Source organism: Scylla paramamosain, chromosome 37, assembly GCF_035594125.1.
Source record: "Scylla paramamosain isolate STU-SP2022 chromosome 37, ASM3559412v1, whole genome shotgun sequence".
In the NCBI taxonomy this organism is placed as follows: domain Eukaryota; kingdom Metazoa; phylum Arthropoda; class Malacostraca; order Decapoda; family Portunidae; genus Scylla; species Scylla paramamosain.
Window position 1 is genome coordinate 9,662,501 of NC_087187.1, and position 23,727 is coordinate 9,686,227.

At 42.0% G+C, this 23,727-nt stretch overlaps 1 protein-coding gene across 1 annotated transcript in view; it reads left to right on the forward strand.

Moving 5' to 3' along the window:
- The window catches only part of LOC135091474 (gamma-aminobutyric acid receptor subunit beta-like), a 178,114-nt gene that overhangs the window by 112,559 nt on the left and 41,828 nt on the right, over positions 1-23,727 (forward strand). Inside the window, 1 exon segment of the mRNA XM_063989133.1 lies at positions 15,036-15,103. Coding sequence (XP_063845203.1) covers positions 15,036-15,103 — 68 coding nt within the window.

The window sequence follows — 23,727 nt, forward strand, 5'->3', positions numbered from 1 at the left end:
TAGTAGTAGTAGTAGTAGTGTTGCTAAGTGTCACTCCAGTAAAGATTACGCTTCTTGAGTGGCCCGAGTTTATTGACGTGATAGGAGAAAATGTTGCTGTCTTCATGCTTACTACGGGGCTCCGCCAGAGAGAGAGAGAGAGAGAGAGAGAGAGAGAGAGAGGAATACAGACTGTTAGTAAATGAAATAACAAAGAGATGATGGGAAGAGAAAAAATTATTAGAACTAAAAAGTATAAAGTCACAGGACACGAAATAGCAAACCGGAGAGAGAGAGAGAGAGAGAGAGAGAGAGAGAGAGAGAGAGAGAGAGAGAGAGAGAGAGAGAGAGAGAGTGAGACGCTACCCCCCAACCGTTTGGTCATAACAGAGAAGGTTAGAAGAAAGTCAGCTACATAATTCACATCGAGGTCCTCCAGTCATATTGTGCCAGGGAGCATTCATGCAAACCTTTCCGATCGCACATTATACATTCATTATTTACCTGGCAAGGAGACTGACCAGTGACAAAAAAAAAAAAAAATCAATGAGTGTGAAAACCCCCTTAACATGTCTCTCACAAAAGTCAAAGAAAGGGTAAAAAAAAAAAAGGAAAAACATAAAAAAAGGAAGAGTTTAACAATTTATTTGGAATGGGGAAACATAGAAATAGGTAAAGAGTTCCGGAGTTTACTAATGAAAGAGATGAAAGAGTGAAAGTTCTTGCTAACTCTTGCACTAGTAGGTTGGACAAAATGATAATGTAAGGCGGTTAGGTGGGAGGCACAGTTACCACATACCATACAATTCCCTTTTTGCACAGGAACTAATAAATCAATAAAACTCTTGAGAAAAACATATTAGGGAATTTTTTTCCTGTTTACCGGTGAGAAGTAAGTAAAGATAAATAATGCTGGCGTCTCACAAAGGACACACACTTTACAGTCATGAAAAACAAATGACAATCAGTGAAAACGTCAGATTTGGAGGAGGAAGGAAGGAGAAGGGAGAGAAAGAGAGAAAATTTAAGAAGGAAAATGTAGAGTTGAGTAGGAATAGATGGAATATTGGAACAAGGAAGGAAGGAAAGGAAGGAGAGAGTGAGAAAGGAAAGAGAGAAGGAAGTAGAAAGGGAAACGGTAAGAGTTAAAACGAAAGAAGGGAAAGAGAAAGAAGTGTTGCATAGTAAAGAGAGGAGTAATGCAACAAGAAGGGAAATTAAGAAAAATGGCGAGAAAGGAAAGAAATAAAATAAGAAGAGTGAAGAATAGGAAAGATCATAAAAGAGGAATAAACAAAAAAAATATGGGAAAGGGAGAATGGAAAGGAAAAAAAAACGAGAAGAAAAGGGAAAACAGAAGGAAGAGGAATAAAAACAGTACAGGATAATGACGAGGAATTATGTAGGAAGAAAAGAAAATTAGGTAACAAGAAAAAGAAAAATAGAAATGAGAAAAGAAAGAAAAAGAAAGAAACAGGGATAGGAGAAGGGAACTAAAAAAGAAGGAAGAAGAAAAAACAAAAAAAGGATGAGGATAGGAACAGTGATAAGGAAGAAGAGAAAGAGGAATAAACAGGGAATGGTAAGGAAGAAGAGTGGAGAGGAAGAGGAGGAGGAGGAAGTGGAAGAGGAGGTGATAAACAGTAAGGAGGGACATGGGTGGAAAGGAGTGAGGCAAAAACAGGAAGAGGAAGAAAAAGGAAGGGGAAGGAGAGGGGAGGGAGAAGGGTGGGGGGGCAAGGGGAGATATTTTCTTGCGTGTACATAACTCAGTGTTGCTTTTGCATGACACTTCCTCCATCACCATCACTACTACCACCACCACCACTGCCCCTACCACTATTATTACTGTTACTACCAATAATACAATGGTTACACTACCACTACTAACATTTTTTCTCTTGTTACTATTGGTAATAACAATCTTTCATATACTACTACTACTACTGCTACTACTACTACTACTACTGCTACTACTACTACCACTACTACTACTACTACTACTACTACTACTACTACTACTACTACTACTACTACTACTACTACTACTACTACTACTACTACTACCAACATTCGCCTTCCTCCCGCTGGCGCTGCTTGCATAAAACATTGAACATAGCTATTATTCCATTTTCCTCTCACGTAGAATTGCCACACCTCCCGCCACCACACTGCCACACCTGCCCCACACCTTCCACCCCCTCCTCCACAACTGCTACACCACACACCACCGAGTACAGCCCTCCAGCACGCTACTACCATTGTTTCGACACCACTGCCAACACCACGACCACCACCACCATCACCACACAAACACACCTACTCATTTTCTCTCTAGCTTCTTTCTTCTTTCATCCTCTTCTACTACGTATGTACTCTTCCTCCTCCTCCTCCTCCTCCTCCTCCTCCTCCTCCTCCTCCTCCTCCTCCTCCTCCTCCTCCTCCTCCTCCATCACTCTCCAGCCCCCCAACTCTTCCACTACACATTGTCCCCCTCCACCCACACCCATCGACCGGCTTCCCCCCATCCCCCAACTTTCTCCACCACACACACACAGGCAGCATATCACAGAACCTTCACTGCTTCACTACCACCAACACCACCACTACAACTACTACTGCTGCTACCACCACTACTACTACTACTACTACTACTACTACTACTACTGCTGCTGCTGCAAAGGATTCTAGACTCTCCCAAATAACTGTCATTTTCAGCCTAACTGCTCTGCCATTACTACTACTACTACTTTTACTACTACTACTACTACTACACAGCATTCTGGATCCTCCCAAATAACTGTCACTATCACTGTCCTACCACCACCACCACTACCCCCACCACCACCACCACCACCACCATTACTATCCCATTCTCCACAATTAAATATACATAAATCAAATAATGGTATCAGGTCACTCCCATCCAGGGGCAATTTGAGTATTTATTTATATGCATTTTATTTTTGTTCCTCCCGTCCAGAGGTAATACAATTGGAAAATAAAATGGAGTCATAAAAAAATGCTTCCCCACTTAACGAGTTAGTTGAAGATTAAAATTTGGTGGAATAATTTAATCAGTTGCCACTTTTTTTTTCACCTTCCCTCCAAATATTATGTTTCCAGAAAATCATGGACGGAATTTTGTTTGGTCTGAAAAAAAAAGTTAAATTTTAGTGTTTTTCTTTTCTTTTTCTTTCTTTTTTTTTTTTTTTTTAGTCAATATACTTCATTCTTTTCTCCTTCCGGTTACATTGATATTATTTTTGAGGGGGATATATGACTGCATGTGTGTGTGTGTGTGTGTGTGTGTGTGTGTGTGTGTGTGTGTGTGTGTGTGTGTGTGTGTGTGCTGGGCATGCAAGCAGGGTGGGTGTCTATTGATCCAGCACTACACTCACACACACACACCACCAGCACCACAGCACACACACACACACACACACACACACACACACACACACACACACACACACACACACACACACACACACACACACACACACACACACACACACTACCACCACTTTTACCCTCATATTTATGACTATCACTACCACCACCAGAAGCGCTAACATCGAGTCGTTGCAACCAAAACTACTACTACAACAACAGCAACAACAACCACACCTACTACTACTACTACTACTACAACTACTATTACTACTACTACTACTACTACTACTACTACTACTACTACTACTACTACTACTACTACTACTGCTACCACTGAAGTGACCCCTGCAGGCAAGCGTTGCGCCATCACACTAATGGGAACACGAGCAACAGTAAAAACATAAGCAACAGAAACATTGATAGAACAATTACGAAACATGAGGTGAAGCAGAAGTAGCAGAAATTGTCGTTCCAGCTGCAATATTATTTTTCCCATTAACTGCTGCCTGTCGGAAATAATAATAAAAATAATAACACCATAGTGATAGTAATTATAACAGCATACATCACGTTTTCTCTTCACACGAGTCCCTGTATTTGCAAAGCTTAAGTAAATTCATCAGTTTATCTTTCTCTCCATGCTAATCCCTTTAACACTACTCTCCTGTCCCCTCCCCCCAGCCTTACCCACTCATCTCTTGACCTTTGCCCTGTCTAGTGCGCCTCTGGAAGGTCACACACTCCTTTGAACCCACCAATCACATCTCACCCCTAGGTAACATTGAGTTTAAACACACCAATTAGGAACGTGCATTTCGATAGCGTTTAAGGAGACCACCAATAGCAGCTTTCCTTCATAAAACCATCCTACAAGAGCCAGTCATATGGTTTTTCTTTCCAAGACGCAATGATTCCTCGACCAATCCAGTACCGTAATTCATTTTAGGGCAGCCAATCAGAAGAGTCCTCTCTAGCATGCTGGGATCCACTGACCAATGACGGACGGGTACTCAGCCACGCCCTCCCGCGCTAACCAATCAATGCGCGCGGCCTTGAGATGGCGGTGTTCAATTATTGGCCTCGCAATGTATAGTTCAGGAAGGCCATGGGAGGGTCGACACACGGCATCTTCGGTACGGCAGGACAAGATTTATGTTTTGTCTAAATGAAACGAAGGTAACATTACTTTGTAAGAAAAAAAAAATCAAATACATTACATCTGAGAATGATCAAAGGTCGCTTTTTCTTCCTTTTTTTTTATATAAAATAAAATTTTTAGTTTCAACTTACATGTTGCAATCTTCTTTAAGTGCCAAAAAATATCATGGCTTGAGTGCTATTGTTTGTTCTGTATTCATGTGAGTAGATCTTTTTGATTCCTTATTTAGGTAGAAAATTCAGGTTCTTTACGAATGAAAATCATGAAAAATCGCGTTTTTCCCCTTATATATATATATATATATATATATATATATATATATATATATATATATATATATATATATATATATATATATATATATATAAACGGAGAAAAACGCGACTTTTAATAATTTTCAGACGTGAAAAAGCCTGAACTTGAATATATATATATATATATATATATATATATATATATATATATATATATATATATATATATATATATATATATATATATATATATATATATATATATATATATATATATATGTAAAACAAATTTTCTGTGGTGCTTATTCAGGTCTCAATTCTGTAAGTGCAAAAAAATATCATGGTTCGAGGAGTATGTTTGCTTTGTATTCATGCGCGTATATCTTTTTGGCATTCCCGCCCCTCCGCACCATTAGGGAGAGAGAGCGTGAGGATTGGCGCGGCTTGTGAGGATGAGGTGAAAAAGCCTGGTGGTAATGCGCTGCCAAAACAAAGAGGAAGGGAGAGTTTCGATGCGTGGGATCTGTTTTGGTGCTCCATGTACTCCGTCTTGAAGGAAGGTAGTCAATTGGGGCAAAGAAAAAAAAAAATGCGTTGCCATAACATAGAGAAAGGAAAGGATTTTGATAAGCGAGACCAGTTGTCTGCTCCCACGGTACTCCTTGAAAGAAAATAGTCAGTTGGAACCAAAATCGCTTTGCCAAAACAAAGAAGGACGAGTTTTGATTTGCTGTTTTTTTTTTTTTCTTTTTTTCACGTACTCTTGAAAGAAAGCGTCACGTGCTCTTCATAGATAGTAGCCTTCTGGAGAAAAATCTGAAAAAAAATACAGTTTATTATGCTGAAGTTCACAGTGTAAGAAAAGAAGCTACGTATTGCTTTGTTATTGGAATGCGCGGGATCTTAAATGTGAGTAATCGATGAGAGTGTGATTAAAAGAAGGAAATATATGAGTATGCTTGAGATTACAGTACATGTAGAGAGAAGCTACGAGTTAGTCATTGGACTAGAGGGCACAAAGGACATGATCAGTATTAAGTCTTGAGCATTGAGGCCGAGATAGGAGAGAACAGAGCAGTTTGCAAGTTGAGAAGAACATCCTGAGTGGAGTTAGTAATGGAGGGCAGTGAGTAATCGAAGAGGCGTTGTATTAGAAGTGGAGGATTTGAGGGAGGCTGTGAGAGGAGAGGTAATGAGGTGAAGGGACAGCCATTATATGTATGTATGTATGTATGTATGTATGTAGCTTTACATTACGTTAAAAAAAAAAGCACTCGAGATATGAAAATCATAGTCCATACAAGAAAACTAATTATGTTATGTAAAATACTGCAGGATTTTAATTCATATTGGAAAAACCTCGAAATATGAAAGTTGTTGTCCATATAAGAGAAGCTAATTATTATATTCTATAAAAACATCGCATATTTGTAGTCCGTAGAGGAAAAAACACCTGAAATATAAGAACTGTAACCTATACCAGAGAATCTAATTATATAACCATAAAGACAGCAGAATTTTAATCGAGATAAGAAACAAAACACCCTAAGACGGAAATTTTAATCCGTATAATATAAACAAATCATATCACGTGAAACACCACAAAATAATAGTTCATGAGGGAAAAACAGAAGTCCTTGGACAAGAATTGTAAGCAAAGTACAGTGAGAACCAAGGAAAAAATCCACACGCGGACTCAATTCAGAGCATCTCTTTAGAACACAACAGAATGACAGTTCACATAGGAATAACGAAAGCCTTTGGACAAGAATTATAAGCGAGATGGAGAGAAAAAAAAAAAATCAACACACGGACCCAATTCAGAACGCCTCATTTCAAGGGAGCTGATTTAGCATAGATTGGCGCGCCATCAAACTTTCTTTAACGATACTTGGAGGAGCCTCGCGTTTCCCTTATTGCTTCTCTTGCCACGAATCCCCAGAAGTAGAATTTACGACCCTCACGTAGACAGTGTTAATCTGCAGCCTCGGAGTGGGAATCGAACCCATGTATATACTTCCAAGATGCCAGAGTTTCCCCACCCCGCAACCGCCTTCCTACATTTATTCATGGTTCCATTGTGTTATTTTGAGGCTCAGTGGTGATGGAGGGAAGGGACGCTGATGGGAATATGGAAGGGAGGGATAAAGAGAATATATGAAGGATGAGTGATGGGGAAGGAAACATTTATTAAGGAAAACATGGGCAGAGGGAAAGATAGGAATCCAAAGATAGGTACAGAGAAAAACAGCACATGATGGCTTTGAAAAGTGATAGATATGAGTGTGAATATACGACATATGCTTCGGAAGATCACGGAAGTTACCTTTTTCTCCTATTCTGTATAAAAATAATCATGATTAAACGTTGGAAATAAGGAAAAAAAAAAAGATTCTGAACATGATGATTAAAAAAGTGTAAAAACAAACAATATAAATACTCACAAATCATTCAGATTGCCTTTCATTTTCTCATATTCCATCTTTATCAACTTATTTCCATCACCTTCACTATCCTTTAATGCCTCTCGTATTCAACTGACGTATTACTCAAAAAATAAATAAATAAATAAATTACCTTCATTTCTCGTATTCCACTTTTCATCCCCCCCTCAGCCACCGTCCGTGTACTTTCCATTCACTTCCCTATTCCGCAAACTTACTTCTTCCCCACAAAAAAAAAATAAATAAATAAATAAATAGAAATTACCGAAATTACCCTACTTCTTATATTCCACTTTCATCTTTACTCCATCACCTTCACTATACATCCCATTCCTTTCCCCATCCCACCTGCCTACTTCCCCCTCATAAAGACGTCCCAATACCCCTCCAATCTGTCTCCATCACCTTCCCTTCTATTCTTTTCTCTATCCCATATACTTCTCGTCTACAAAGCCATCTCATTACTTGCCATTCCGTCCTTCCATCCAGTAACCAAGTCATCCATCCAATGCATATAATACGTCCGTTACACTCCGCTCCACCACTCCGCCTTGAAGCTCTGGAGTTAATTCATAAGTGATGGAGTTAATGGCTAGACCTTGGCAGATAGACGGAAAGATAGATGGAGGTTGAGTTATGGATAGATGGGTCAGAGTGGCGAGAAACTTAGATTGGATGGGCAATTGTGAACGAAAGTCTTTGAAACACACCCCTCCCCACCCCTTTGCGAGTCCTGGGTGCCCTGAAGCGAGCGATGGTGTGTGAATCTGAACGGATATTCGGTTTGGTATTCCGAGCACGAAACATTATGGGAAAGAAAGTGTCCAAAAGTAAATGGATTGGTATAATTCTCTTCTCTTTTTTTTTTTCTCTCCCTTTTCTCTCTCTCTCTCTCTCTCTCTCTCTCTCTCTCTCTCTCTCTCTCTCTCTCTCTCTCTCTCTCTCTCTCTCTCTCTCTCTCTCTCTCTCTCTCTGATGCCGTTGATGTAAAAGTTTTCGTCAGTTATTTTTTTCATTTTGTTTGGCTTTTTGGGGATTTCTTTTTTTTTTTCTTTTTTTGTTGCTGTTTGTTTGGGTTGACTTTTGTGTCTTTTCATATATATATATATATATATATATATATATATATATATATATATATATATATATATATATATATATATATATATATATATATATATATATATATATATATATATATATTCATCCGACTTGTTCATCATAATTGACATCAAGAAATTCAACTTTTTTTTTTTTCATGATATTTCGTCAACATAATCCTCCTCACTGTTATTGTCCCCGTCATCTTTACCGCCATCCTCAATTCACTCTCATTGCCGCTATCTTTCAGTGTCCAGATGGTGAGTGTGTCATCTTTATCACCATCATTCTCCTCACCTCTCAGAACTGTATGCTAATCCTTTACCTTGACAGCTTACCTTTCACATCAGTTCTAATAATTCCATCTCTTACCTTTCAGTGATCTCATTCTCATACATACTTCATTGATATCATTAAAACCATCATCATCATCATCATCATCATCATTATCACAGCATCTTGATAAATGTTGCATCATCATCATCATCACCATCATCACCATAATATTTTATCTCATTGCCTCACCACATAGGCACCTTTTTTCTTTGTGTTCTCACCACCACACGTCTTCGCCATCTGTCTTACTCTCACTCACTCACTCTCTCACTCACCACTCACTCATTATGTTCCTTGACCTCTTCAGAAATCTATCACTCTTTTTCTGCGACTTGAGCAGTGGAATAGCCTCCGGCCTAGAAGGTAAACATCCAAAGAAAACAATAACTCGAAAAAAAATGTAAGAAAGGAAAGGGGGCGTATCCAGGTTTCCTTATTAATGTCACTTTAAATTTATTCCTACCTGAGCACGTGACTTGAAATTGACTACCTGTTTAATACAATAAAAAGTAACCACGTCCCCAAAAATAGAAAATGTTACTAAAAAAAATTCAATGAAAGATGCCTCTATTTTGACACGTTATTTCTATTTCTATTCATTTTTGTCTTTGGCGAGGTTAGGTTACGTTAGTTTAGGTTTGGCTAGGGTAGGTTACGTTAGTTGGTTCTGGTCAAATTTTGGTTAGGTTACGTTAGTTCAGGTCTGGTCAAGTTAGGTTACGTTTGGTAAAGTTAGATTAGACTGTAGTTCTATTTTCGTCTCTGTAGATGTTGTTAGGTTAGGTTAGGTTAGGTCAGGTCAGGTAACGTTACATTAAGTTGCGTTGGGTTGGCCTAGGTTGGGTTGGTTGATTTAGATTGTTACCTGTTATTTTCGTGTCTGGCGAGTCAAGTTAGTAAATTAACTGAAATTACGTTAGATGAGGTTAGGTTAGAATAAGATAGGCTGGATCTGATTAGGTTCAGTCAGGGTAGATTAAAGCAAGTTAGGCTATAGCTATTATCGTACCTGGCGAGATTAAGTAAAGTTGATTTAGTTGAGCTTAGGTTATGTTAGATTAAGCTCAGTTAATTGTATTTATTTATTTTTTTGTTTGTCGAGATATTAAATTTTGCTCTTCATGATCAGTGAATTGGTCGATGGACTTGGCTCATCGTGATCCTGTCGGCTAGAGAGAGAGAGAGAGAGAGAGAGAGAGAGAGAGAGAGAGAGAGAGAGAGAGAGAGAGAGAGAGAGAGAGAGAGAGAGAGACACCATGATTGGCTTAGAGGAAAATATTACCAGAAAAATAAAATTGAAGGGGAAGAAAAAGGAGAGAGAGAGAGAGAGAGAGAGAGAGAGAGAGAGAGAGAGAGAGAGAGAGAGAGAGAGAGAGAGAGAGAGAGAGAGAGAGAGAGAGAGTCTATTAGTCGGTGCCCTCTGCCTCTCTCGTCCCTCTCCTTCCCTCTTCTCGCGACTTCTTCGAAACAACTCAAGATGATGCGTTCCTTTAATTTCCAAACAAAAGGTTATTCTGGTGCAGGGAAGAGTGGGAGGGTCGCCTCGGGCCTCCCACTGTCGCCTCTCAGTGTCGCGGAGGTGAAAGGGCCCGGGTTAAGAAGTAGAGGGAAGAGGAAAGAAAAGACCATAGACTCCCGGTATGAAAAATGTTACAGAATTGGGGGAAAGAAAAACAAAAAAAGAGGATGGGTTCTTGATAGCTATGTAATGTAATTGGTGGAAAGAGAAGGGAAAAGAGGATAGGTTCTTGATGGTTTTATAATATACTACAAAACACAGGGAAACAAGGGGAATTTTTCAGTGTAGTACAAAATAAAAAAAATATAAAAAAGTAAGGGAAGAATAGAATTACAAAAACTTAATAAACTACCGGGTCAGTAATTATTAGCATACATTTTTGGCTAGGCTCCATAAAATTTTACAAGAAAGCGAAATAAGAGCATAAATTTTGAATAGATGATAGGCGAAGTTATAGTAGACAAACTGTTGATAGCTGATGACTTGTATCTCTGTCTCTCATTGTAATCTTATCAGTTTTGAAACCAAATTTAAGTCAACGTTACATGGTGACATGGAAAACTATTGTGTACTCGTATATCCTGAAACATAATGACAATAGAAAGATTACATAACCGAATAGTGATAAGAAAGTCTACTAGTTTAGTAGTATAACACGGTGCTATAGCAATGTATAATGATAGCAGTGTATTTCAGTGTTGTTAATAGTGTTTATGAAAGCAGTAGAAAGATTGTATAGCAGTATAATGACAATATAATAGTTTAGTAGTACAGTGTAACAACATGGTACTGCTTTAACAACGTATAATGACAGTAGTATATTCCAGCAGTGTTGATAGTATTTATGAAAGCAGTGGGCACAGCTGGTGAATGGCGGGATAGTAATTGGCATGGATGGTTTGCAAATCCTGGGTTAGTGATGTGAATAATTGGCGTGTGAACCCCTGGATAGCCACCACCACGGCGAGGCTTGGCGCTGAGTGGCCCGAGCAGCGGAGAGGCAGGTGGTGGGAGTGTTGAGAGCGTAAATCCCACACTTTTTAGCGCTTTTCGGATGCTGTTTTATTGCTCATCCCTCGAAAATTGAAAGTAAAAGCGACAGCCACGTTAGCAGAGAGAGAGAGAGAGAGAGAGAGAGAGAGAGAGAGAGAGAGAGAGAGGTTATTACACCCACGTTTTTTTTTTCTTTTTTCTTTTTTTTTTTTATTGAGTTGTAATTAACCGGGCAGTACCTCATGAATACATTTTCGCGACAAGTAGGGTTGGAATTAAATCGCCAAAAAGAGAAGGTGCACTTAATGGATGTGACGTGGACTTGATGAGCGAGCCAGACATGAAAGCAAAAAAGCATCGTAGTCTAGAAGTGTTTATTTATCTGTTTATTTGTTTTTGGTCTGCATTAGGTGTGTTACATAAAAGATATTCTTCATAACCAGACGTGTCATTATAGGGGAAATAATTGGTGATGTTACAATTGATAATGATGATACTGATAATGACGATCGTAAGTGTGCTAAGCCTAAGAGGCGAGGCACAGTCAGCATTAGGCGAGGGAGGGCGTTCCACTGCTACCTTTATGAAATGTATGTCGTGTACTGGCTGGGTGTTGCTCAAGCCGGGCCGATGCTGTCTGTCTTTGCAGAATCGCACGTGGACGTCGGTATAACGATGCATATTCTCAGTATTAGCTCGCTCTCTGAAGTTCAAATGGTACATACTTGTGCTCTTCGTTGCGCGCTCCTAAGTACCACTAGTAAGACAGTAGTGTTAAGGCCGAGACGCTGGCCAGCCGGCGGGCGGGACGCGACACTGGCCGCAAGGTTCCATTAATCTTGAGATCTGATGTTATTCCCTCCTCGCGCGGGGACAACGGCCCCCACTGCCTCACTACCTCACTCTGCCCTGGGTCGTCCCCGCGTAGGAAGTCCTCGCCTTGGCTTCTTCGCTGTGGATTTGTATTTTCTACTTACATATATATCTATTTTCTATTGTCTCAGTGTCAATTGTGTGCCTTTCTCGGGGAAGCCAACCCGAGGGCGTGGGTAAGTCACGCTCGGCGGGAACATTATCACCCGCTGGAGCGGGCGTCGGGCGCCTGGGTGGAGCCGGCGCCCGTCAGGGGCCCGGTCACCACCCAGGACCCCCGCCGCCCCTCCAGAGAGACTGAACCAAACTGTATTGTTACTTATGAACTTGCGAGCCTCAGAAAGGAGCATCACAGCGTGCCCCGAGGGGTTGGAGGGGAGCAGTGGCGGCTCCTGCCCCTCCTCCTGCCCTTGGCACCCCTTGGCCCTGGATGGCCCTTTCCAGACGTGTCCGGCCCTTACCCGTCCGCTGTCCGGCCGCCTCAAGGACCTGAAGGGCCCTGGAGGTGTTGCCCCGAGGTGCTGCGCCGCCTCCTGGCAAGGCCGGCAAGGCTCGCTTCAGTCCTGCAGTCTGGACTCAAAGGCCGCCTGCCTCACGCCGCGGCGCTCACTCGCCCTGGCTCGCCCTTGACGAGTCTTCAGAACCTTGGTTCACTCACACGCCGCGAGAAGGACTTTGAGGCCAGACTTGTTTATTTTGTTCATGTGATGCAGAAACATCCCTAGGTCGAGATGGCACAATAGATTATCCTTAGAGCATGTCGGTGAACCGAACCACCACCACCACCACCACTCTCACCACTACCACCACCATCACCACATCAAGAAAAACAGTCTAGTCCTCCACCTTCAGAATCTCTCACAGCCTTATAGCTTCCAGTGGCATGAGCTGTTTTTTGACTTATTATTCTCTGTCTGACTACACGATAAGAAGACACTTTACTACACACCCTCGCTATATATTTTTAAGCAGTATTTATTAAGATAGTGAAGACCCCGGATGTTTCTGCCATCACGCATGAACGCTGAGCACAGAGAAGAGCCACTTACTCCACCAGCCAAGGAGTTCAAAAAAGTTATTAAGTGTCACTCTTCTCATGCTTCACCCACACTCCCTCCCGGCAGCTGAGGCGCCTCACTGCCCGGGGCGCCGTAGACTTGTATCCTAAAGGCGTCAGTGCCTCCTGTGACTCCATATAAAGTTGCAAGCACGCAGATTATCCCTCCCCCCTTGGCCTCCTCACGTCCCCAACCTTCTCCTTCTCAGGGATCTGTTTCTCCAGCATCCCTTCCTCCTCGTCTTCTTCTCCAGCCATCGTCTTCGTCTGTCCGTCTCTCATTCGTCTGATTATCATGAAGTCCTAAGAAGAAAAGATATCAACGTTTAGGTCTATTTTTTGTTTTGATTTTTATGTACACTTTTTTTTTTATCTCGAAATCGATTCTAAATGGCTTTATTATTTCTTTTTATTTAACTCTCCACATAATTATCATTTTTTTGTTCGATATGTGTTTTTGCAGAAGAAAGGGAAGTTGAATTCATTTTGTATTCAGCAATTCGCGTTCAAGAAAGTTTCCATTATCACCTTCAACTTTTCCTGAAATTGACTTTTTTTTTCTTTTGTCTCCTCATTGAGTTGTCTTCCTTTCATCGCCGTCTCCTCCTCGTCGTCTGCTGCCGCGTTCAAGGTGTGTGTGTGAAGCGGTAAGAAAGACATATAGAAAAAAAAAAAAAAAGAAAACGAAAAAATGATAGGATAAATAAATAAGAACATCCACTAAATAAGATTCCAGAGTTTTTTTTATGATTCATTTTCCATTTCCTTATTTTAGTTTTTATTTCCTTAGCCCACCATTGTCACCACGCGTCTCTCTCCCCTCCTTTACCGCTCTTACTCCACGCCTCTTTGTCCATCACGTTATTACAACCCTCCACATCATTCGTTTATTCCATTGCCGTGCTCTTCCCTTTTCCGTTGCACCTGCTTCTTTTTAATAATTCACTGGGAGTCCCAAAGGTGAGGCCAAACTCCCAAAAAACACAGGTAAGGTTAATTATCTTCAGGTGTTAGGGGGGCGCCTCTCCCTCACAGCCCATCGAGGTTACCCCCCGTCACCCACCCCCACTGCCTCATCATTATTATGGTCATCATTATCCCTTCTGCTTGATGACTTATTATTTTCTATTTGCTTGATCCCTGGAACCCACAAGCCTTCAGTGAGACGGGACGGCGATCAGACTGGTAGCTTTTGTTCTTGTGTTTGCTTCACGGAGGAGCTTCTCACGTGGTGGGTTCAAATGCTACTTAGTTTTGTCTCTTTTATATACTACTGCTACCTCTTGTTACGAGTATATTAGAGTATATTATTATTATTATATTATTATTATCAATTATTATCATTATTATATTATTATCATTATTATTATCTCATTATTATTATTATTATTATTATTATTATGCCCTCTCTCATTACTCTTGTTTGCATACGATCCTTCATCGTCGAGGTTTGTTTACTCTTTTTTTCGTATTTTGACTACATGTTACTCACCCTTACCTTCCCTCTCCCCTCCCCCTGCGTGCCTACAATTTTGCTGTTTGTGAAGCGGCTCGTCCGGTGCTCAATGGGGCGCCGTGGGAAGTTGCCCCAAGGTGTGTGTGGACGACGACGTGTGGCCTCCGGGCGGGGCAACTCCGTGGGCATGAGGTCATGAGGTCACTCCCCCCACTCCCCGCCTCGCCCGACCGCCAATACGGAGCTAAGTAACACGGTGACTGCCTCGTCAGCGTGAGCGTGGCGGCGGCCCATCTCTCGCGCGTGTCTCAGGGGCGCCCAGTCGTCCCTCCCCCGCCCGCTGGCCGCCCCCGCCCGCCCACACACATCCCACGGGCCTCCTCCCACGGGTCTCATAATTTTTTTCCCTGTGTACAGCATTCTACCTTAGTAACTCTAGCGTTGTTTGTATGGGTTGTTTCTTTACAGGTTCTCCAGTGATTGTCGGGGTTACGATGCACATTCTCAGTATCAGCTCAGTTTCTGAAGTACTGATGGTACTAAAAACTTACCCACCATATTACCATAACATACTATGTGGCGACCATGCAGTGTCCGTTTTGTTCTGAGCCCTCCACCCTCCCACTTGCACACCGGCTCGCCATCCCTGGGTCTTGCCACCACTGTCTAGCCCTCTAGTTCACCGGGGGCTGTTTTTAGGTGGGTCGCGGGGTTCCCTTCATGCATGCCTCTATGTGCACAAAAGAGAACCCCGGAGGCCGACCCCCAGCCCCCGAAGGTCTCACCCCCATACAGTCACCCCGCGAGAGGGTTACCACGCCCCTCACGCCCCTGTCACGCCTCACTAACAGGAGATGGGGAGGGGAAAGGGCCACACACACGCCCCCTCTCTACCACCTCTTCCCACAAAGGCAGGATGGTCTCCCCCCACCTGTGGCTTTGCTGGGCGGGGGTTGGTCTGCCCCCCCAACCCCCTCCTCACTCCTCCTCGGTGGTGAAACTCAGGGATGCCGCAGAGCCGTGTTTGCAAATCCCAGCATCATTTTTTGTGCTTTGACCAAATCCAAGTCAACTGCAACCAGTCCCCCACCCCTTCCTGGCCACCCACCACCACTACCACCACCACCACCACCACCACCACCACAATTACCACCACCACCACCACAACCAACGTGCCCCCACCACTTCTCCCCCCCACTACCACCAACAACAACACCCACCACCACTACCACTACCGCTCGGCTACACCCAACACCACCACCACCACCACCCAACACCCTTAGGTAATCACGTGGATAGAGAGGGTGTGACGCGTACACAGCCACAGCACCTATCACTCTGCACTGCCTCTGCGTCACACCCGCGCTGCCACACTGCCCCCCTCACGCCCCACACAAGGTGCCACGCCCCCCCTGCCCCCCCCGCGCGGCACTGGGCATTGTGGTGTGGCGATAACAGAGGCTCCGGCAGCGAGGCACTAATCTCAGCGACAAGAGCCACAATACCCACACCACCCACACCAGTAATCCACACGACACGCTCCTGTCCTGCTCCTCATCCACATCCTCATCATCCACCTGCTCCCTCTACTCCTGCTGCTACTGTTATTTTTACTACTCCTGCTTCCACTATAACTTCCCCTCCTACTCCTCTTCTCCTCCTCCTCCTCCTCCTCCTCCTCCTCCTCCTCCTCCTCCTCCTCCTCCTCCTCCTCCTCCTCCCCCCCTCTACCCACACAGTGACAGACATTCCAAGTGCTCATGTCGGGCGCCCAGTGATGTGGGGGTCACATCTCCCTCTCCCCTTCCCTCCCCTCACACACACACACACACACACACACACACACACACACACGTATCCTAATCCATTTCCTGTACTACCCTCAAGGCTCCTGCTCAAGAAACACACACACACACACACACACACACACACACACACTATGTCCCTTCATCTGGGCGCCCTTTCCTTATTTTTTTACTACTCCCTTTGCCATCAGAACCCTCTGAATGAAAATCAATAGAATTTCCCAAAATATTCAGCTCATTATATCCCCCTTATTCCAAAGAAGTACTCTATATTACCTACCACTACAGTACTACCACTACTACCACTACTATACTTCTACTTACTTACATACTTACCTTTGATTACATTCATTAAGTCTGTGTGTATGATTCCCTTTATGAGCACATTCATTATAGTACTGTATTTTTTTTTCTAATTGTTTATTTTTCACCCTGTTACAATCTCCCTATTCCAAAGGTGTACTACGGAACACACATCCCGTTCAGTACACTTCACTCCCCCCCAACCTTAAGTACACTATTCCCCGGGCACACACACACACATACACACACACACACACACACACACACACACACACACATATACACACACAACACACACACTTACACACATTGCTTCAACGGTCTATCTCTTGTTCTTTCCAAACTTTCTTAGGGCAAATATTGAGAGAGAGAGAGAGAGAGAGAGAGAGAGAGAGAGAGAGAGAGAGAGAGAGAGAGAGAGTGAGAGTGAGCGTGAGAGTAAATGAGAACGTAAGTTTTTTTTTTGTTTTCAAGAAAGAGGGAGAGTGAGTGTGAGAGTGAGAGAGGAATTTAACGCAAAGTTGTAATTAACCTTCTAAAATCTGTCTTTCCGATGGACCATGACGAGAATAAACACAATCTTGCCACACTCTCACCTTCTCGTTATTATTAAAAGTAGAAAATCACTTAGTTGATTTTTTTTTTCATTGTTATTATTCAGTATGGTTAATTATTATTATCATTATTATTCTTATTAGTATTATTATCATTATTATTATTACCCATTATATATTAAATACATACATTTAAGTAACGGTTCTTCCTGCTTGTTAACTCCCCCCCTGAAAGCACACAGCAATTGATCTGTCAGATTCAGGTAAGATGAGATTGTGTATTTGGAAGCCAGTGGCGGTGTCTTTGTTGTCTGATTAATCTGCTCTCTTCGCTGCTTTTCATCTGAGTTCCTCTTGTGTTCTTTTCTACCTGAGTTCCCCCCTTTCTATTACCGTTCTCTTTATTGCCTCAATCGCTGCTGTTTTCGTTTTGTTTATTTTATCGTTTTTTTTTTTTTCATCACCATCTGAGTTCGAGGTTATTTCGATACTTTTCTGGTTCAGTTCTCGCTTCCAATAATGATATCAATTTCAAGGATACATGTTTTGGGTCATCGAAAAGATGATGAGATGACCATCTTTTTTTTTTTCTATAAGACCTTACCTTGTAAGTGTCAAGTCACATAGAAAACGGTGATCTGGACGTCACCATTCAGTCCAAACAAAGGTATTACATTCAACAAGACGCGCCGCGCACTAGCCAGCGCCTCCTTGCTCTCAGTCACCCGAACTCCGGCTACGGGAGGCGCTGCGATCGACTGTGCAATGGGAGTCTCTGATTGGTGGTGGTGTCCCGTCCCACCGCAGCCTCGCCCTCCTATTGGCGGGGCTGCGGACGGCGCTCCTCTCTCACTAACCTGTGGGACGTCGCTCGTTTACCACCACCACCATCGCCTCAGTCCCTGGCAGGCGTTCAGTGTGTTTAGGTCTTGTTGAATGTTGCATTATTTGGTGTTGATCAGGATTGTGCCTCAAAATGACTATGATTATGCTTTCAGTGTCCCTTTTGTTATTATTATTGTTATTATTATTATTATTATTATTATTATTATTATTATTATTATTATTATTATTATTATGAGTGGAATCAGTGTTATTGATATCATTATTGTCACTGAGGACTTGTTATTGTGTTTTTAGTGCATCTTGTATTTTTTTTTTCCGTCCTTCTGCTGCTGCTGCTGCTGCCACTTCCTGTCTTTTTTACGTTACGTTTATTATTTCGTTATGTTCTGGTTTATAATTCTCTGCTCTCTTAATTAATTTCGTTCGCTTTCATTTATTAAATGATTAAGAAGACCAATTTACGTGTCGCTAGATCTAAGAAGCTATTCTTCTTTTTGTTTTCTGTCTTTTTCTTTATTTTTTTCCCCAAATCCATTCTTCTTTTCCATTATCTTTCGTTCTGAATTCTCTCCTCTCCGTTCGGTTTCCTCCTAGTTTGGTTGCTGCCTCGGAAAGAGAGGAAAGGCGGACAACCTTCCAACTATTTCTGGGTTGATAAGTGATCATGGTGACTCTTAGATGATTAGAAGAGAGGTAAACGTTGAGTGCCGAGGCTGACTTCATAACCTGCATGTCTCACTTCAAGCTTAATTGACCTCGTGCGCTTCACAATCTTATTTTCATATTACATAGATAGAGATATATAAGTATTTTCAATCACTATCTATATTTTTTTTCCTCCCCTCCCAAACACTGCTAGAGTCTCTCTCCCCCACAAGGACTTCTGGAAGGGGGAAGAAAATAAAGCACTCAATTGGAGACTTATATTATAGCCTGGTTTTTTGCTCTCTATAAAATATGTACTTTAATTACTTACTACCTATATATATATTTTTTTTTTATATTCCATTATCATCATTATTATCATTATTATTAATCATCAGTACCAAAATGAAACAAGTAATTTGCACGTTTCGCATCGCAGGCCCACGTATTTCGCCGCGATTCGGCCACTAAATCACTAGAACCTTAAATAAATTAAGCCCAAGCGATCATTAAATAAAGGAGTGTAAGTGTGAATAAATAATGCTGATGGTCAAGGTGAGGCAGCGCGCCGCGTGCTGCTGTGCTGTGCCGGGCAGGTATACGCGGGCCTGTGCTGCTCAGGTGTGACGATCCTCCTCGCAAGAACTGGTTGATTTTGGAGCACCGTACGTTTGTTTGTTTGTTTGGTTGCAGTCTGTAGCGCACAGTGACCTCTCCCCGCAAGGCTCAGTCTTAGGTACACGACGTTACCATTAGTCAACCTTTTTTGGTTCAACTTTTTTTTTCAGTTTTGTTTCGTTGGTTTGTTTCTTCAATTACTCCCACGATAATCACGAAGACTCCAACTTTAGCTTTTTTTCTAGTAGACTCACACATTATGTTGCGACTTTTTTCATCAATTAATAATGAATTATACAAGACCATAGACATTACGCAGGCGTCATTAACTATTAAACGCAAAACCCGCTAAAATTACTTCAAATAGCATTGCTCTTAATTCTCTTAAAAATGCATTATCTCTCCCATTCACTCCTTGTCAAGTTAATTACTTTGTCTTGCTATCCGTCCTTAAATAAGCTGCCATTTTTTAAAGACTTTTACTGCCTGTTAATCAAAACCTTACCAGGACTAAAGTTTTTGTTAAAAGAACGACCCTTTCGGCCTACCCAATGCTGTGTTGCTCCTGCCACCAATGTCTATGTGCCGCTGAATTAACAACGACGGACCTCACCACTCCTTTACCTTTCCTGTCCCTTCCTGCTTGGCCGACTCTCCCCACCACTCAGGCCGGCCCCTGATATTTCATCGGCTCAACTACCTTTACTGTGCTGCTGCTGTAACTATTACTACTGCTGCTGGTACTACTACTACTACTACTACTTCCACTACGACTACCACCACTACTACTACTACTACTACTACTACTACTACTACTACTACTACTACTACTACTACTACTGCTACTACTACTACTACTATCTTTCTTTCCTTGATATCACCTTTTCTCTGTTTTCTTTCTTATCTTACTATTCTGTCTTCTCTTTATCTTTTTCTATTACTGTAACTACTTGTATTCTATCAACTGCTTCTTTTCCTAATTCTTTTTTCACTACTACTACTACTACTACTACTATTACTACTACTACTACTACTACTACTACTACTACTACTACTACCATCTTTCTTTTCCCATAATCCCCTAACTACTGCTCCTACTACTACTACTACTACTACTACTACTACTACTACTACTACTACTACTACTACTACTACTACTACCACTGCTGCTGCTGTTGCTGCCACCACCACCACCACCACCACTACTACTGCTGAAGTGTCTGCCTCCCAAGGGGACACCCTGACCCCCGATATATATATACCGTTTCTCACTCCGCTAATCCACACACAGACGCGTTCACACAAACAAGTGGTTATGGCACACTTTACTGGGCACCCAAAGGTTAAACGAGCGGCCTGCTGCCCCTTGTATATCCAAAGGTTGCTTTTCGGCTCTTAAGTGTTGCTCGCACTAGCCCAAACATCACAGGACATACAGGCTAGCAAGCTATTATATATATCTATATATATATCTAGTTAATATTTTTTTTTTATGTGTGTGTGATTCAGTGAATACATTTGATTTTTTTTACTTAATTAACTTGCACCTGATTGTGATTAAATAATTACTCTACCTGTTGCATTAATTCATTTTATTATTACTACTCTTATTATTATTTATGTCTCTGCTTAATCAATTATTAAAACCCTTTTCAAAGGAAAGAAATATATACATAGCATCAACTTAATGCCTGGCACATTATTATTATTATTATAGCTATATATATTTTATTTTGACGTCTGATTTTGTGTTTTTTCCTTAATTCATTCATGGCTGCATCCGTTGTTTTCGGGACATCCCTGTTTGGCCTGCCCGGTGCAGAGGCCGCGGCTGCATGCAAACTTTCATGCACGGAATGATTCACAGTCTCCAAGCCCGCCAGCCTTTAAAATTATAAGAAATCCATATAACTTTTTTTCTTCTCAGTATTATGCATTGCTCAGTGTCTGTACCGTGGTCGCCATATTGGTCTGAGGGTTGGAAAGAATGACAACAGACGGGACAAACACACCGTCTCTATTTTTGGGGGCTGAGTTGTATTTTTGTTCTTTTTTTTTTTTTTTTTTGACTTGGTAAGGTCGGTCTGTCTCATTGTTAATTCCAGCCCACCCAACCTCAGACTAAGCCTATAGGCCTTCAGTCCAGGTTGAAGTTGTCTGGGTTTTGTTAATTCCACTTTTTTCACTCCATTCATTTTTTTTCGTCTTACATTTTCACTCACCAGCAAATTTTTCCTTGTGATATTTTTCTTCTTATCGTTCATTCTTTTTTCTCCAATTCTTGTTGCCTCGACACGTTCCCGGAAGCGTCCTATTATGGTTGTCTTTGTTTCTTTTCCGTATGTTTTTTTGCTTTAATCTTCTACTTTTTGCATCAAAGTAGGAACAAACAAATCCCTCCCCCATTGAAAAAAAAATGTGTATTATAGATGTTCTCAGAAAAGGGAGTATTTTCAAGAGTCACACATCGGAAAAGAAACAAAACAGACGACCAAGGAAATGGGAAATAACTGTAAATTTGGATGATGATTATTATAAAAAAGAAAACAAGGATTTAAAGAATGAACAGAACCGAGACGTTTCAACTTGGACCATAAACCCTTAATAAAAACAAATGAATAATAAGAATAATAATGATGAGGAAAACTGTTCTATAATATATTTATTTTTTCTTCTTTTTTGATAATCCTAAAGAAAAAGATAGACATGATTTAATCCCACCCAAACTAAGAGCAAGTCACCAGCACTCCTTCAATTATTTTGCATTAACTAAAAACAAACAATAATAAAAATCAAAATCAAAATATAAAAAAAAAGAGGGAAAAAATTAAAAGCTCTCAAAGACTCAAAACTCAGCCAAAAGTATTTAGAGATTTACTCGAGACTAGAACCCAGAAATATGTTTGGCGGTGTTGTTGTGCCTTTTTACAGGGAAAAGGAACCTTCACCGCTGCCACGAACTCAGGCAGGGCAGCAGCCATGACCTCTTCCTCGAGTAGTAATTCTGGGGAAGCCGACATGGAGTCCGATGGTCCAACGCAGGTGCGACACACAACCACCACCACCACCACCACCACCGCCACTACTACTACGACCATTACCATTATCATCCACTGCTACTACTACATTCCACATTACACCCTGACCTCGTTTTCTCCTTATTCTTTTTTCTTTCTCTCTTTCTCATTCCTCCTTTGTCTCTTTCTTTTTTCGTTTTTCTTTTCTCCTCTCTGTCATTCCTGTTTGTGTATATGTTGTACAGTCACATGTGTCATTTTTTGTTATTTTTGTCATCTACATACACGGCTAGTTCATGTCCCTTTTTTTTTTGTGCGTCTTTTTAACTTTTTTTCTTGAGTATTTTTGTTTTTCTTTTTTAAGTAGATGATGCACTCACATACATGCATATTGTCCATTGCCATTTTGTACCCGTGCCATCTTTCTCATCACACACACACACACACACACACACACACACACACACACACACACACACACACACACACACACACACACACACACACACACACACACACACACACACACAACCATCACCATCATCACCATCTTTTATAGTGTCTTGAATGTTGCTTCACCACAAACACAGATTTGAGACACAGACTTCTACTACTACCACACCACACACCACCACCACCACCACCACCACCACCAGGAGACGATGCAGACGCCACACAGACACCACCAAAACCACTTCATCACACCACCACCACCAGAAGCCGCACACCACATCAATACACCACCTCATCACACAACTACCACCACCACCACCACCACACCACATGAGTACACCACGTCATCACACCACCACCACCACCACCCCTTAGCATCACCACTCCAGCTCACCTGTCATCCCCCGAGACCCACCTGCTAGGTAATCCACCACCCGTTGCTTGTTACCTGAGTTCTGGTTGTGTTACTTGGAGCTGTCCGTGTTGCGTTGCCTCCGTGGGTTGTCTCTCCCAATCCTAGTTACTCCTGTTTAAGTCCTTCGTTCATTTTTCCTTTCCCTCCGATTGCTTCCGGATTCTAGTCGATTCAAGCTCATGTCTCAATGGCTCGGACGCTTCACCTCCTCGCCAGCCTGCAGGAGTGACCGGTGCTAAATTGTTTTTGATTCGTCGGGTACACATGTTTGTCTGGTATCGCTTACGTTCATCCCCCTCGCTCAACCGCTGACGGGTGGCCTCAGTCAACCCTTCCCGCTCTCACGGTTCCTTCAGATGCTCCGAAGATTCGTTCCGCTCATGCGCCGCGCGAGGAGTCGAGTAAACCTTGAGAGATGCGTAGGAATTGACCATGAGCGGCGCCGCGTTGAGCGTTACTTCCCGGCCCGCGGCACCCATAGAGACTTGCTGATTCCATATTTCA